The 17,629-nt window shown below is 42.7% G+C and overlaps 1 protein-coding gene across 4 annotated transcripts in view; it reads left to right on the top strand.

Moving 5' to 3' along the window:
* Positions 1-17,629, top strand: part of col12a1b (collagen, type XII, alpha 1b) — an 89,101-nt gene that overhangs the window by 43,154 nt on the left and 28,318 nt on the right. For 2 of the 4 annotated variants that reach the window (XM_023974405.2, XM_023974400.2), the window contains 24 exons: positions 2,013-2,142; positions 2,885-3,024; positions 3,614-3,746; positions 3,892-3,912; positions 4,521-4,660; positions 8,939-9,068; positions 9,262-9,401; positions 9,620-9,749; positions 10,194-10,333; positions 10,530-10,653; positions 10,953-11,095; positions 11,222-11,351; positions 11,699-11,841; positions 11,919-12,048; positions 12,213-12,352; positions 13,149-13,278; positions 13,668-13,807; positions 14,367-14,496; positions 14,865-15,004; positions 15,124-15,253; positions 15,496-15,635; positions 15,798-15,927; positions 16,051-16,190; positions 16,378-16,507. In XM_023974405.2, coding sequence (XP_023830173.1) covers positions 2,013-2,142; positions 2,885-3,024; positions 3,614-3,746; positions 3,892-3,912; positions 4,521-4,660; positions 8,939-9,068; positions 9,262-9,401; positions 9,620-9,749; positions 10,194-10,333; positions 10,530-10,653; positions 10,953-11,095; positions 11,222-11,351; positions 11,699-11,841; positions 11,919-12,048; positions 12,213-12,352; positions 13,149-13,278; positions 13,668-13,807; positions 14,367-14,496; positions 14,865-15,004; positions 15,124-15,253; positions 15,496-15,635; positions 15,798-15,927; positions 16,051-16,190; positions 16,378-16,507 — 3,124 coding nt within the window. The remainder of the gene's footprint in view (positions 1-2,012; positions 2,143-2,884; positions 3,025-3,613; positions 3,747-3,891; positions 3,913-4,520; positions 4,661-8,938; positions 9,069-9,261; positions 9,402-9,619; positions 9,750-10,193; positions 10,334-10,529; positions 10,654-10,952; positions 11,096-11,221; positions 11,352-11,698; positions 11,842-11,918; positions 12,049-12,212; positions 12,353-13,148; positions 13,279-13,667; positions 13,808-14,366; positions 14,497-14,864; positions 15,005-15,123; positions 15,254-15,495; positions 15,636-15,797; positions 15,928-16,050; positions 16,191-16,377; positions 16,508-17,629) is intronic. The other 2 variants (XM_023974401.2, XM_023974402.2) reach the window with 2 other exon arrangements.

Below are 17,629 nucleotides of genomic sequence, written 5' to 3'. Positions count from 1 at the left end.
ACCCCAGCCCCCAGTACCTCAGCACCCCAGTATCCCAGTACCTCAACACCCCGTACCTCAGCACCCCAGCACCTCAGCACCCCAGCACCCCAGTACTCAGCACCCCAGCACCCCAGTACTTCAGCACCCAGCATCCCAGCATCCCAGCATCTCAGCACCTCAGCACCTCAGCACCCCTGCACCACAGCACCCCAGCATCCCAGTACCCCAGCACCTCAGCACCTCAGCACCTCAGCACCACAGCACCCCAGGACTTCAGCACCTCAGCATCCCAGTACCCCAGCACCCAGCACCACAGCACCCCAGTACCCCAGCACCCCAGCACCCAGCCACAGACTCAGAGATGCAGTATATCACTGGGCATCCCTCGTATTATTTCTCACTTGGATTAAGAACCTTCATGCTATGATGAAAGCTCATGTGAAGTTGAACGAAAGTGTCTCCTTGGAACACCCAACAAGAACATTCAGAAATGACTGATGGAGAGCTAAGGGACTCTACTGGATACATCTCTACCACAGGAGTACTGGGATACATCTCCACCACAGGAGTACTGGATACATCTCCACCACAGGAGTACTGGATACATCTCCACCACAGGAGTACTGGATACATCTCTACCACATATGTACTGGATACATCTCTACCCCAGGAGTACTGGATACATCTCTACCACAGGAGGTACTGCGATACATTCTTACCGAACATCGGAGTACTGAGATACATCTCTACCCAGGAGTACTGGATACATCTCTACCCAGGAGTACTGGATACATCTCTACCCAGGAGTACTGGATACATCTTCTACCCTCAGGAGTACTGGATACATCTCTACCCCAGGAGTTACTGGATACATCTCTACCACAGGAGTACTGGATACATCTCCACCACAGGAGTACTGGATACATCTCTACCACCAGGAGTACTGGATACATCTCTACCACATATGTACTGGATACATCTCTACCCCAGGAGTACTGGATACATCTCTACCACAGGAGTACTGGATACATCTCCACCCCAGGATTACTGGATACATCTCTACCACAGGAGTACTGGATACATCTCTACCACAGGAGTACTGGATACATCTCTACCACAGGAGTACAGGATACATCTCTACCTCAGGAGTACTGGATACATCTCTACTGTACCACAGGAGTACTGGATACATCTCTACCCCAGGAGTACTGGATACATCTCTACCTCAGGAGTACTGGATACATCTCTACCTCAGGAATACTGGATACATCTCTACCCCAGGAGTACTGGATACATCTCCACCACAGGAGTACGGTGGCACCTTAATTGGGGAGGATGGGCTCATGTTATTGGCTGGAGCGGAATTAGTGGAATGATATCAAATACATCAAACACATGGTTTCCATGTGTTTGATGCCATTCTATTCACTCCGTTCCAGACATTATTATGAGCCGTACTCCCCTCAGCAGCCTCCACTGATCCCTACCCAGATCCTCTCATGGAGCATCTGCAGACTGCTGTCTCCAAAGGAGCCTCTCTCTGTGGACTTATGTTCTAAGGTCGATTCCTCTGCGTTGCTATGGATACCTTTTCTTGATTTTATTTTTTAAGTTCGAAGTGGAAACTGAGGTAAGACATTTCTCAGCATTTCTGCTGGAAGCTTTTTGACTTCAAGAGTTTTTCCTACCATCAAATATCCTCTGGAATTACAAATATAGCCTCAATACTTTTTTTAAGGACACGGTATATTATTCATATGGCTTTTCTCAAAGGCTCTGATGACATTTAGAAATAAAAAGGAAACATGGAAGGGGAGTTCACTTTGAGAAAACAACTCCCAACGTTTTATTGGTTAACATCAATGTTCAAAATACTACAGTTGTTAAGATTTAGCTATAAATTCTATAGTAATACCACAAATCATAGTTTATGTTAGTAGTGCTAGTTCATGCTAGTTCTTTAGCAAAAATAATATTGTTAATTGTTTGTTGTTCCTAAAATCATTATCCTTATATCTCTTTTCTGCCAGGTTGAAGTCAATGGCGATATAACATCCCTGCCTCTTGCCAACCTCATCTCTCAATCTGAGTATGATGTTGCTGTCACCCCAGTTTACGATGCAGGTGTTGGAAACCCAATGCTTGGACAAGCCATTACAGGTAAACAACCGTTTGTGTGATTTATCATTTGGCTGTTGAACTGTAGACTAGATATATGAGTGTATCTTGATGGTGACGGTTGAGTCTGCATTCCTTCCTTGGATTTTGCCTGTTCCTCAGTCATTCGTCTTTCTAGATGAAGCCCAAACATCAAGTCACTGTTCCCAGAGACTGTATGTATGTATGTATGTATGTGTGTGTGTGTGTGTGTGTGTGTGTGTGCGTGCGTGGCGTGCGTGCGTGCGTGCGTGCGTGTGCGTGCGTGCGTGCGTGGCGTGCGTGCGTGCGTGGCGTGCGTGCGGCGTGCGTGCGTGGCGAGAGTCTAGTGTAATTATATATGGGCCTACAAAACTTGTGTGTTTGGTGTGCGAGTCTGCTATCGCTCACTGCATGGGGCCTTGTTCACATTAAATCCCAGATGATTGAAGAAATGTTGTTTTCCATACACACAACACACACACACACACCACACACACACACACACACACACACACACACACACCACACACACACACACCCACACACACACACACCACACACACACACACACACACACACACACACACACTCACTCAAAACCTGTTTGTTGGCCATTTATCTATAAAATGGACTCACAGCTAAAATGTTCCTCACATGGTTCGCAGCCCCTCTGACGAATGAAATGGCCTTGCCTCATCTCTCAGGACTTCCTCATAATAATCATAATACTCTCCCTCTCTCACATCTCCGTCCATGTGTACAGATGTTGTTCCTGCCCCGCAGAACCTGAAGTTGTCCGAGGTGACCCAGACCTCGTTCAGGGCCACATGGGAACACGGGGCCCCTGACGTGGCCCTCTATCGAATCGGCTGGACCAAGAAGGGAGAGAACAACTTCCAATATGTATGTTGATCTACTCCAGCCGATAGTGAATGGTGATTCTGGTCTATTTACTGCTATGGAGTGGACTGGGACTGTTTATGCTCTCTCTCTCTCTCTCCCCCTCTCTCCCTGTCTCTATCTCTCCCTCTCTTGTCCTCTCTCTCCCCCTCTTGCCCTCTCTCTCTGTCTCCCTCTCTCTCCCTCTCTCTCTGTCTCTATCTCTCCCTCTCTCGCCCTCTCTCTATCTCGCCCCGTCTCTCCCTCTCTCTCTGTCTCTATCTCTCCCTCTCTCACCCTCCCTCTCCCCCTCTCTCCCTCTCTCTCTGTCTCCCTCTCTCTCTGTCTCTCTCTCCCTCTCTCGCCCTCTCTCTCCCCCTCTCTATCTCTCCTTCTGTCTCTGTTTATTTGTCTCTATCTCTATCTCTCCCTCTCTCTCTGTCTCTCTATCTCTCTCTCTGTCTCTCAATCTCTCCCCCTCTCTTTGTCTCCCTCTCTCTATCTCTCCCTCTCTCTTCGTCTCCCTCTTTCTCCGTCTCGTTCTGCCCACCACTCTCTCTCTCGCTGTCCCCCTCTACCTGTTCCCCCTCTCTCTCTCCATCCGTCTCTCCAGGCTATCCTGAACAGTGATGAAACGTCCCATAATCTGGAGAACCTGGACCCGGACACCCTGTATGACGTCACCGTCACGGCCATCTACCCAGACGAGTCAGAGAGTGAGGACCTGATTGGCAGCCAGCGCACATGTAGGTTCACCCTTCTGTTCTTCTCCTCTCTCATTCTCCTATCAGTTACATTAATGCTTTACATTTAGACCACAGATGTGGTCCACAGCGTATTGAAATAACCTTGTTCTTTCCCTGTTGTTCTCATGACGTTCTCTTTTTCCAGTGTTAAAGATGACTACAGCTGGTATGTTATTTGAAACGGAGAAGGACATTATCATTGTAATGTTCATGATTATGATTACAATGGTAATGCGAATGATAATTAAAGTGTTGTTGATGGAAAACACACTTTTATAAAATACATCTGCATGTGCATTGCTGTGCCTTGAAAGAGCTGCAAATACAAAAGTGTGACTACTGACCCGGCAGCGGCCGGACGTTCCACAACAGACACCTAATTGTCAACCATTTGTCATAATATCATTTCTCATGTCATTAAATTAATGTTGTTTTTCATGTCATAACATTGTCATTCCTCGTGTCGTTAATGTCAATCCTCATCATGTCACAATGTCATTCCTCACCAATGTCCCCATCATTGGAAATGCATGTGTCATATAGTATAGTAACCTTACTGGCTGCTTCACTCTCCATCATGTTGTTTACGTGTACTTCATCACCAAATCATGTGTTCTCATCACCTCACCCCTTATCCTCATCATCATTGTTTCATCCAGCTTCCTGACCACCATGTGATTGTGGATTGGTAAAGGCTGCCTAATGTTCCCTGCAGCTATTTTATATAAACCACCACTGTCTTGGGTCAGTGTATTGATTGTAATGTGTTCCTAGCTCCCACTGGACCTCCGCAGAACTTGCAGGTGTTCAACGCGACCACGGTCACTCTGACAGTGAAGTGGGACCACGCCCCAGGCCCCGTCCAGAACTACAAGATCTCTTTCCAACCTGTGGCTGGAGGCAAAGCTCTCTCGGTAAGTACGACACACACCCTCCAGCAGTTTCTTGAAAACATTTGAAGTAATCTGTTAACAATTCCCAGACTGTTTTGCAATGACTATGAGTGTATTGTGAGTAACTGATAAGTAGTGTCTACCCAGAACTAACTTCTAAATCCTATGCCCTCTGGGTATGACATCTCTCAGTTCACTTACCTATAATATAGAGAAAGTTGTTCTTGCTCTCTAGTCTGTAACTGAGTGGTGACGTTAGTTGTTATCAGTGTAATGCGTCAGTATCTGTGTGAGGTTTTCTCCAACGTGACGGAGCTAGTTTAACCCCAATGATGAAACCATAAGTACTTCCCAGTGCAGTAAAAAATGTGATTTTCCTGTGTTTTTTTATATAATGGCCTTTTAGTGTAAGAGCAGTTTGAAAAGTCTGCATGATATGCCAGCCTGTTGTGGTGGGATGGAGTTTTGGCCTGCCTGGTGAAATCACCAGGTGGTAAAAGTCTCTGCCAATAACAGCTAGTTTTCAGTTTTCCCCTCCCCACTCAGACCACTCCCAGACAATCCTAGCAAAATTCTAGCTTGAGAAATTGCTTTTTGCTAAGAAGATATATATATATATATTTTTTTTTTTACCATTTTAATTGAAAACAATCACAGTAAGGTACTTAATTGTTACCCAGAAATGATTTGATATTGAGATAAAAATGTCTGCATTGAACCGTTAAAGTCAAATGGCTAATTCCGTTCTCATAAAAGTACTTAAGCATTTCTAAATTGGTTTATTGTAATATGAAATCCCTGTCCTCTTGGGATCCACAATTGGTGTCCTCCTCGCTATTTTGTCTTCGTCCACATTGTTAGTTTGACGTTAGAATTATGGTCCTCCTATCCAGTCTGTTTGTGTACTTAAAGGAGGTCTGTATATAGCAGCCAATCCCACATTCCTAACTGATAACTTAATTGTGACCTGCTACGGAAAATGTTAGGAAATACCTTTTTTTTTCTTTTTTTTTTCGGTTGACGATGTGCTTATATGAAAAGAATTTGGTTAGTTTAAAATGTTTTAAGTGTCTGAGAAGTTATGACAGGGTACCCCAAACATTGTATCAGTTCTCTAAACTGTGATTTCAACATGACACCATGGGACAGAGCTGTTACATGTCTATCTAATCCCATCATAGCACATCATTGGAATTATATTATAGTATCACTGTCCACTTAAAACAGTATGGAGACATACTGCTGTTGTGATGTTGTGGTCTGCAGACTTGTTGATTTAACATAAGCCATATAAGCCAGGCATGACATTCACACTTGGGACCCTCAAGTGCCTGTCTCCAGTGGTTTAAAGTACTTAAGTAAAAATATTTTAAAGTACTACTTAAGGAATTTTTTGGGGTGTCTGTACTTTACTTTACAATTTAAATTTTTGAAAAGTTGTACTTTTACTTCACTGCATTCCTAAAGAAAATAATGTACTTTTTACTCCATACATTTTCCCTGACACCCAAAAGTACTCGTTACATTTTTTATGCTTAGCAGGACAGGAAAATTGTCTAATTCACACACTTATCAAGTGAACATCCCTGGTCATCCCTACTACAGTACCTCTGATCTGGCGGACTCACTAAACACAAATGCTTTGTTTGTAAATTATGTCTGAGTGTTGGAGTGTGCCTCTGGCTATCCATAAATAATAAAAAACAAGAAAATGCTGCCGCCTGGTTTGCTTAATATAAGGAATTTTAAATTATTTATAGTTTTACTTTTACTTTTGATACTTAAGTATATTTTTTGCGATTACATTTACTTTTAATAATGAATTATATTTAAACACCAAATTCTTTTAGACTTGTACTCAAGTAGGATTTTACTGTGTTACTTTCACTTTTATCTGAGCCATTTCTCTGAAGGTATCTTTACTTTTACTCAAGTATGACAATTGGGTACTTTTTCCACCACTGCCTGTCTCTTATATAATGGTTTAGTGATGTCGAAATACAAAAAGTGGATGTGTAGTCTAGGTGATCTGCTAAATTAATATGTCAGACAAGCGAATACAATGGAAAATGTATTGTATGTTGTCCATTCCGTGGCTATAACGTTTCATGCCATTGGTAGATGTTGCTTACTGTACAGTAATTTGACCAGTATTGTCGCAGCAGAATAATCTTGCAGCGACAGGATTTTACCGTTTAGTCCATAATGTTGCTTGTACGGTGGTTAGGCTATTAGCTAGAAAAATGTGGTTAAATGAAAAGTGCAATACTGTTAATATAACCTTGTGTTAGTGCGAGTTTTCTGTGAATTTATGGAAATCACAAAGCTCATCTGCATTTCCTGCGGTGCAGGAAAATTCTCAGCATCAAAAAAGTGCTCAAATGAAGATCCTACATCTGTAGTTTCCATTAAATGACAGGATACATTTAAAATATTGTCTGGTAGTATTACGAAATTGTTCTTCCATGATGTCTAGTGTCCCTCAAGACCAATGAATCTTCACTTTATACACTACTAGTTTATGAACACAGTAGTGAAAGGAAGGCAATTGTTCTTTCTTATAAGGTGTTTGAATGAGCAACTCTGTTCACACAAATGGGTAAATAATTCATCCTTGGGGAACCCCGCTTTTGTTTCTGCTACACTGAAATGAGGGGAAAGGCATTGGCTGATGAGAGAGTTAGAGAGTTCCCTGGGCTCGGGGAGAAACCGTGTTCGTACTCCACACTCTCGTAAAAGTCCAAATTGATGTAAGAGCTTTGGAGTTTACATTGGTCATGTTTGGATGGCTTCCCTGTGACAGTGTAGAAGACCTCTGCTTGGCCCCAACCACCCCAATTGGGTAATATTTGGTTGATATGTTAATCAATGAGATTACAACCTATTTTCACCTACTCAAAAAGACAGTCAATAGTTTGTTGAATACTCAATGTTTTATCACTATGCTTTCAACCATCTAAAAGCATAACCAAATTCCAATGGGAATACAATGTTAGATTTTTTAAATTTTATTAGGACCGTTAAAGTTAACATGTTAATAATGTGTTAATGCGTTGCATTTTTAATGGAGTTAATTGTTTAGATGCCATTGATGACATTGATGATTTTTTCACCACACAGAAAAGCTCAACATAGTAGCACGATCTGTCTCTATTGTGGTGCTTAAACATCCACTCTGTGCGCAGCTTTGAGCAACAATTTTGAAGGAAAACTCAATTAGTAGGACTCCATCAAATCAAACTTTAAATGCACTTTAAATAGAGTTTGACTTAATTTAGTAATTCTTTAATAATTTAGATTATTTTCTCTTAGATGGAGACATGAATCCAACATGTTTTTTAAAACTAAATTTACCAAAGATTAAAACCCTAGTCCTGTATGTACAGTATTGTCTATTTTTAGTTGAATCCATGGTTGAATTTATACAATAGCTGTTGATGACTGTCCAAATGCTATATACTGTAGGCCTAAGTAACATCATGGATGATATATGAGTGATAAAGTATGGTTACATTTAATTTGCTCTGTTAGATCTACCCTTTGGAAAACTCTGATAGCAACAGTGAATCCATTAAGTTGAGATTTCTCAATGATCATTCTCAAGATGGCACATTGGAAACGGTCTGTGACAAATAGCTAAGCAGGGCTGGGCTGGGCTTGGTTAAAACCCTGGATGGGAGACCAAAGTGTAGCTGTAGATGGATACATTTTCCAGTAGGAGGTGCTGCTCAGCCTATAGTTTTGTTCTTATACGTTGAAGATCTGACGTTGTTTCAAAGTGACAAATTCAACATATTTTATACAAGGTTTGTCAATGGTGAAAATTGGTTACCATGATGGCATAATCCTGTGGTTGAAATTTCACCCTCAAAACAACAGTTTGATTACTTTTTTCAAATGCAATGTATTTTCCATGTAGATTCCACAATACAATACAATGATTTCACCAGTTTGTGCCCAGTGGTGAGCTAATGAACTTCAGGGCTTTTTGTCTCTGAGCCGAGGAAAGGGAAACGGGGATACCTAGTCAGTTGTACAACTGAATGCATTCAACTGAAATGTGTCTTCCGCATTTAACCCAACCCCTCTGAATCAGAGAGGTGCGGAGGGCTGCCTTATTCGACATCCACGTCTTCGGCAAGAGGACAGCCCTAACCATTAAAAGAGTTTAGCTTGTCATCCATCTGTCACCCTGTTCTAATAAATGACTGTTTTGACATTGATGTGAGATGTTCTCACTTCACTTCTCCTCCCAGAGACAAAGAAAAGCCTCTGACTTTGTTGTTGTCCCCCAAACAGACCCAGGTGGGAGGAAAGAAGAACAGTGTAATCCTCCAGAAGCTGACGCCTGACACTCCCTACTCTGTCACCGTGGCAGCTATCTACCCCAGCGGAGAGGCCAAAGACATCTCAGGCCAAGGAAAGACCCGTAAGTGGACCTGGAACCACCAGACCTGTAAAAGGCCAGAAACCACCTACAACATTCTCCTAATAGATGTATCGTTTTAGAGTACAACCAATGAAGCAGATAACTCTTTTGTGAAGTATTTTGATTTCAGTTCACTCAATATAAAGTGAAATGTTTAAAACACCATATTAAAGCACTTTATGGTTTAATCCAGAGTCTCTTGGTGGAGTGAAGAACCTGCAGGTGACCAACCCCACCATGACCACCCTGAACGTGAAATGGCAGGCGGCCGACGGAAAAGTGAAAGAATACAAAGTCATCTATGTACCTGCTGCCGGTGGAGCTGAGAGCATGGTAGGACTGGCAGGAAGTCTCTCAGCTTGCTGTTGGCTGACTGTGTAAAAAAATATTCCAAGTTCACATCTCAAAATTAAATGAGAAATAGCATATTCATGTATTGTTTGAAGTTGTTTGTTTTATGAATCACAAATATGACAAACAACTATCTTCAGTCAAACAGAGTTGGTAGTAGGCAGATGTTTATATGTGTGATGTCTTTGTGTAATGTAAAGGAGACTGTAGCTGCCACTACCACCACCACTGTTCTGAAAGGCCTCCTTCCAGACACCCTCTACACTGTCTCACTGGTGCCGGTCTACGAAGTGGGAGATGGACAGAAACAGTCTGAAAACGGAAAGACAAGTAAGACTGTCTGCAATCTCAGTCTAAAGATCTTTAAAGATCTTCTAAAGATCACTTAAACAGTGATCTTTTCAGGGACTGAGTAATGGCCTTCTTAGAAGCTGATTTATGGAGTAAATCCATAAATCCATAAATAACCACCAATACAGAGGATACCTCTCCATTGAGTCTGTATTTAAATTTCATACAGACTCCTTGCAATGCTAAGTTCAATCAGTATAAAGTTTCAGGGACTGAGTAATGGCCTTCTTAAAAGACATTAGTTACATCAATGGAGAAGATAACTCTTTACTGCTGGATTTGAACTTCATACAAACTCCATAAGGTAACAGAAGTTAACATAAGATAATATAGTAATTTATTAAGTACTTTGAGATAGTACTTTAATAAGTACTATCAATCAGTATGAAGTTATATTATTAAATCCCTGGTTGGTGTGTCCAGAGTCTCTTGGTGGAGTGAAGAACCTGCAGGTGACCAACCCCACCATGGTCACGTTGAATGTGAAATGGGAGGCGGCCGAGGGGAAAGTCAAAGAGTACAAAGTCATCTATGTATCTGCTGCCGGTGGAGCTGAGAGCATGGTAGGACTGGTAATTGACACTGTCGAAAGTGTGGTTACTTTCAAGGGTATGAGTACCTATGCACTCATAATCCTTATACACTCCTGTTTGACTGAATATAGTTGCTTGTCATATTTTGTGATTTATATAACATTAGTTATTGTTAAGTTGGGAGTGGGCAGGCGTTAATAATTGTATTGTGTATGTGTAATGTAAGGAGACTGTGGCTGGGACCAACACAGTCTTGAAGGGCCTCATACCCGACACCATCTACACCGTTTCAGTGGTGCCTGTCTACGACATGGGAGACGGCAAGAAAATGTCTGAGAACGGAAAGACAAGTAAGAAAGTCTGACATTGGGATGAGGGACGGAGAAATTGATCATTTCAGAGAATCATCAATAGTGAGGATAGCTCTTCATTAGTGGATTGTAATTCCATGCGATACTAAGTTCAATCAGTGAAAAGTGACAGCCCCATATTTAAGTCTTGTTTGGTACAGCTTTAATATAGCTGTCATAATTCAATTTGGAAAATAGCTACAGTATATGCATTCATATTGAATCAATTCGACTCAGTAACGGCTTAAGGATATTGACGCCATGTACTTGGAATGATGTTAATGTGTCTTCTACCTCAGGGCCTCTTGGTGGAGTGAAGAACCTGCAGGTGATCAACCCCACCATGACCACCCTGAACGTGCGCTGGGAGCCAGTCGAAGGGAAAGTCAAAGAGTACAAAGTCTTCTATGTACCTGCTGCCGGTGGAGCTGCTGAGGCAATGGTAGGATTCTGCTGTAGCTGACAGTGTAGAAAGTGTGGTTTCCACATTGCGTGCCATAAAGTTAATTGTGGGTGTGTTTGGAGTGGGCAGAGGTTAATATTTTGGTTGTGTTTGTGTAATCTTTAGGAAACTGTGGCTGCCACTGCCACCAGCACTGTCTTGAGAGGCCTCCTGCCAGACACCCTTTACACTGTCTCACTGGTGCCTGTCTTCGCAGAGACAGAGGGCAGGAGGCAGTCTGAGAACGGAAAGACAAGTAAGACTGGATGACATCCAATCAATCATTCCAATATGCAGTACACCTCAGATCCCAGACCAAGCATACATTCCCTAAATTTCAGCAGTACCTGCTGTATAATGTGTATTTGTATTCACTTTTTGTATTTTCCTTTTAAGATAACTTAGTCTGTACGGTATGGAAGTGTGGAAGCTCATTGCTGCCACAAACACATTTTCTTTGTCTGACCATTTAAAAAAAAATGTTTGGGTAGCAATAACCTTCTGTAAACTGTGAGTTTTCAATGTAAGATGATTATCAATAAGATAATAGAGTTGCATTGGACATCGAACAGGTTTTCTATATTTTGTTGTTTTCCTCACCAGGACCGTTGGGTGGAGTGAAGAACCTGAAGGTGACTGAACCCACCATGACCTCTCTGAAGGTGGACTGGGACCCAGCGGACGGAGCCGTGCGTCAGTACAAGATCTTCTTCGTCCCTGTGGCTGGAGGAACACCAGAGGAAATGGTAAGTCTCTTTCATACTCATAAATAGCCTTAAGCTAATGCACTTTGATAAAGCATTTTTCACCTGTTTGTAAACAGGAGCAAGTACCTGGAAGCACCACCACCATCGTTCTGAGGAACCTCAAGCCTGACACACCTTACACAATATCAGTGCTACCTATCTACCCCGTCAGAGAGGGGAAACGTCAGGCTGAGAATGGAAAGACGTGTGAGTAGCAATGTAAAATGAAGTGGTAGCGTATGCAATCTTGAAAAGTGATTTGGGAACATTGGAAATATAAACTGAGAAACAGAAAATAATGGTTTACTTGATTTTCCCAATAATCACATAATCATAGTACCACACTTAAAGTTATTACATTTTTTCCCCAGTGCCTTTGGGTGGAGTGACCAATCTGCAGGTCACCAACCCTACCCACACCACCCTCACCGCCAGCTGGGACGCAGCCGACGGCAACGTGCAGGGCTATAAAGTCATCTACACTCCCGTCGCAGGAGGCCTTGAGATCATTGTGAGTATTCTACTGTACTGTTAACCACACTGCCTCTCCATAGGCCTATTACTCAACAGTGACACGTGATGTCACATTTGTGCCAGCCTAACACATTGGCTTCTAATCCTGTGCGAAGAAAGAATCCTGTTTCATTTCACCGCCATACTTTGTGGAGTGGGGATTTCGTCAGCCCGACATGAGAAGTTAGCGTTGAGGAGTTAACGTTAAGGACTTAGCTTTGGCGGTTAGCCTGCTGTGCTAAGCATGATGAGAGGCAGCAGCAAAGTGGTCATGCCGCCGTGACGTTGTAGCCTAGTGGCGATGGAGTTTAGGCCGGGTGGGAGCTAACAGACTGTGAAACAGCTCTGTGATCACAATTATAATGCAATTGACTTTTTGGTTTGGCCGCTTATGTGGAACAAAATCCTCTAAGGCACTGTTTGGTTTATCTGTGTAGAATTGGCCTGTTCCGTGTGGTGTATGCCATAGCTCTCACTCTCAATCAAACCTCACATCAAAATAAACTCCACAGAAGGGAGATGAACTGGACCAGTAGAAGCTGTAGTTCATGTAGTTTTACAGACCATAGAACAACTGTGGTACATGGGCCTTATCTTGTGGATCTGGTGTATGAAATACCATCTGCATCCAAAATGGCACCCTATTCCTTATATAGTGCACTACATTTAACCAGCCGAGGTCAGAAGTAGTGCTCTATGTGAGGAATAGGGTGTCTTTTGGGAGGCAGCCATAGTGTTCCTGTATGTCTGTTGGAGCTTCTTTTGTTGAGACACCATCTCGCTCTACTTTGTAGGAGCAAGTCTCAGAGAGCACAACCACCACAATTCTGAAGAGCCTCTCACCTAACACACAGTACACAGTCACTGTTCTGCCAGTGTACCCCGAGGGGGATGGGCAGACCCAGGCCAAGGATGGAACAACAAGTGAGTAACGATGACTTATACTACAGCTTTGTTGAATACAATATCTTTCTGTAACTTTGTAGCAAGCACAGTCTGCATATGTAGGTGCATTTTGCATCATGATTGCAAGGTGTCCCGATATCTTTTCCAACTGTCCCGTTATCTTTCCCAACTGTCCCGATATCTTTCCCAACTGTTCCGTTATCTGGTTTTAATGTCCAATCTAAAATGCCCTTCTAGCCAATCAGAAGGGCATTCTAGAATGGACATTAAAACCAGATAATGGGACAGTTGGAAAATTGTACAGTGAAAGAGATTAATATATTAGCTCATCTGCAGACATACAATCTACATCATTGTTTTCAAATCAAAGTGATGGCTAAGCTACTCTGTTTTCTCTTGGTGCTCAGAGCCCCTGGGCTTCGTGAAGAACCTGCAGGTCATTGAACCCACCACCAGCACCCTGAAAGTGCGCTGGGATGCAGCTGAGGGGAAAGTGCGCGAGTACATCATTGTCTACATCCCAACTGCAGGCGGAGAGCAGGAAGTGGTATGTCCTGGTAGTCTCACCAACATAACACCCCTCCTAATTTTCAGAGAATGGCCTACTCTAGTGGAGGCTTGTGGAGGGTGAAATCCATTACAATGAAGCCATCCTTTGATTTAAAGTGACACAAGCCTTGACTGGTGTATTCCCATGAAGCTAGTCAACATGGCTTTCTGCTGGTGTTTTCCCATGAAGCTAGTCAACATGGCTTTCTGCTGGTGTATTCCCCTGAAGCTAGTCAACATGGCTTTCTGCTGGTGTATTCCCCTGAAGCTAGTCAACGTGGCTTTCTGCTGGTGTATTCCCCTGAAGCTAGTCAACATGGCTTTCTGCTGGTGTTTTTCCCAAGCAGTCAACAGTGGCTTTCTGCTGGTGTTTTCCCTGAAGCTAGTCAACATGGCTTTCTGCTGGTGTGTTTCCCTGAAGCTAGTCAACATGGCTTTCTGCTGGTGTTTTCCCCTGAAGCTAGTCAACGTGGCTTTCTGCTGGTGTATTCCCCTGAAGCTAGTCAACATGGCTTTCTGATTCTGACTGATATTCTATCTTCTTCTTTCTTGAACAGGACCAGGTGTCTGGAACAACGACCATCACTGTTCTGAAGGAACTCAATCCAGATACGGAATACACTGTGACAGTGGTGCCTGTCTACCATGAGATGGAGGGTCTCTCTAGGTCTCAGAATGGAAAGACAAGTGGGTTGAAATGACAGGGTGAAATTAAATGAGTTGAAATGACAGGGTGAAATTAAATGATACGGGTGGCAGGTAGCCTAGTGGTTAGAGTAACCAAATGATTGATTGTTCGAATACCTGAGCCGACAAGGTGAAAAATTGGTCAATGTGCCCTTGAGCAAGGCACTTATCCCTAATTAGCGCATGGGGGGCCTTACTACTATGGCTGACCCTGTAAAACAACACATTTCATTACACCTATCCGGTGTATGTGACGATAAAAACATATACATTTTCTTCTTAAAAACAAAATGTGTTTGCTACTTAGGTATTGGCAGCTCGTACAATACAGTAAGTGTGATGCTATAACATTGTATCCTCTGCCTCAGATCCTTTGGGTGGAGTGAAGAACATGAAGGTCATCGACCCCACCATCAACAGTCTGTCTGTTCGCTGGGACCCAGCTGTCGGTAACGTGCGCAACTACAAGGTCTTCTACGTGGCCCAGCCAGATGGGAGGGAGCAAATGGTATGTATCCTATTCATCTCTCCATCCCTTTTACTGTCAACCCAGTCATGTTTACATTATAATCAAGTTGTGTAATTGTCATACAGTGCTAACATTGATCTTCACTTTGCCCTGAACAGGAACAAGTCTCAGGGGGCACCACCAACCTTATCCTGCGTAACCTGGAGTCTGATACCCAATACAACGTGTCTGTTGTCCCAGTCTACCCAGACGTGGAGGGCATACTGCAGTCTGAGATGGGAAAGACAAGTGAGTGAAGCATTTCAGTACTTACTTTAGCTCATGAACCTCATACTCTAACACTATGGAAGCACTATGGAAGCATATGTTTCATTTTGAAATGACTGCTTTTTGACAGCTACAAGCTTCCATATCCCATACTACAGTTGTGTGATTCCATATCAGAATACATTTTACTCAGTAACGGCTTAAGAACATTAGCGTTGACATTTACTTGGAATGATGTTGATGTGTATCTTCTTCTTCCTCAGAGCCTCTGGGTGGAGTGAAGAACCTGCAGGTGACTGACCCCACAACAAACTCCCTGAGGGTACGCTGGGAGCCAGCGGAGGGGGACGTGCGCCAGTACACTGTCATCTACGCCCCGCTAGCAGGAGGACCTGAACTTAAGGTACAAAAACAACACATACGGTATAGAAGCGATATTTGAAGACTCACATAACTGATCACTTTGAACACTATAAACATGTAGGTTGAATACTTGATTAAGCTACCTCTTTATTAGGGTGGATTTACTTAACATTTTTGCTAATCTGATGACACTTTTTCACAGACTATGGTTTCTGGGATGTCAACCAACACCGTTCTGAGGAACCTTGTGCCAGACACAGAGTACAAGGTGACATTGGTGCCTATGTACGGCGATATTGAAGGGAAGAGAAATTCTGAAAATGGAAAGACAAGTACGTCATGCCTGAAAAAAACAGACAATACAGGGACAATTAGTACAGTGAAGAAGAAGAAAAAAGAGTTACAAAATAGAATAAGTGATTTGATGCTAAACTTGTTGTTTTGTGTCTTGTCAGAGGCGTTGGGTGGGGTGAAGAACCTGCAGGTCACCGACCCCTCTACTAGCTCCCTCAAGGTGCGCTGGGAGCCAGCGGAGGGCAACGTGCGTCAGTACCGCCTCTTCTACGTCCCTGCCTCTGGCGGAGCCGAGGACATGGTAAGACCACCAACTATCCATGCCTTAACTTCTGATGCTGCACAGGGTATCTCTTGACCAATCAGATTTGAGTCGACTACGGCATCCATATTAGGAATTTATATACCTAAAATTTGACGACTTCCTAATATGGATGCTATAGCATATAAACACTGATAATGCAAGTCAAACACCTCTCTGTGAACAGGAGCAAGTGTCTGGTGGCACCACCAACACCATCCTGAGGAACCTTCTCTCAGACACGCTGTACACTGTCACCGTGGTCCCCGTCTACCCCGAGGGAGAGGGCCTGCGCCAGTCAGAGACTGGAAAGACGCGTAAGTTATCAACTGACAAAATTCCAATCATCCATTATGTTTTCATCGGAATAAAGACGTGCTCTTTTCAGTTGGTTTGATTCAGTGGCACTTCAAATTTCGAGCCTGTTTGGTTTTTCCAAAGTTTGAACTCAGATATCAAGATACCGGTAGATAGGTCTCAGAATAATATATACCCTCATAGGGAAACATTGTTGGTGAGGTCAACATTTAACAAAACTGAGTGGAAATAGAAAATGTTGTATTGAAATCTCTGAACCAGATAGCATTTGCACAACCCCCCTCCCCCATAACGTTTAGATGGAACAAAGGTGTAGTTTATCTCACCATAACAATAATAATAACAATAATAACAACAACAATAATACCACTAATAATAACAAGAATAATAACAATAACAACAATAACAATAACACTAATAACAAGAATAATAACAAGAATAATAATAACAATAACAAGAATAATAACAATAATAATAATAACAATAACAATAATAATAATAATATGTTGCCCTGCCTGTGTCTGTTTTTTTTAATACCCTGCTGTGTGCATCGATGTTGTTTCTGCTCAAATGGTTTGCCATGTGCAGTCAGCAGAAATCCATCCCAGTGAAGTGAATTGGAATGCTGTGATTCCAGCGGAGCATATCAGTATTACAGAACATATGGTGCATAATGATTCCACAGGGGCTTCCAGAGACTCCGTTGGTTGTGCATGGCTAAGACGAAAATGTTCAATGGGAGTCAAGCATTCTATTTATACTCGCTAAGTCCTTGTCAGTCTTGAGACAGAGACACAGATTTATGATCGTTGAATCATATTTGATGCGCTCTGATGTCCGTACAAATGGGAAGATACTCTATGTTTGACAGACTAGTCTTCCTAAACACACCATATGCATGTGTTTCATATAGAATGAACCTCGCTGTTGGATAAACAGGTTCTATTTGGAATGTTTTTACTTATGAATAAGGTGGCTGGGTCTGAGTCTACGTACTGCATCTAATCTTTAATGGGCTAACGTGCTGAATGCCAGAGGAATATGCACATCTGTTTTAGTTTTAAAGTGAAGTTAAGAGGCTTTTGCATAAACCCAAACGGTGCAACTTCTCTGTACATTCT

This window comes from Salvelinus sp. IW2-2015, linkage group LG28 (assembly GCF_002910315.2).
Source record: "Salvelinus sp. IW2-2015 linkage group LG28, ASM291031v2, whole genome shotgun sequence".
Taxonomy (NCBI): domain Eukaryota; kingdom Metazoa; phylum Chordata; class Actinopteri; order Salmoniformes; family Salmonidae; genus Salvelinus; species Salvelinus sp. IW2-2015.
The sequence above is the reverse complement of the archived record's forward strand: the minus strand, read 5'-3'. Positions and strand labels throughout refer to the sequence as shown.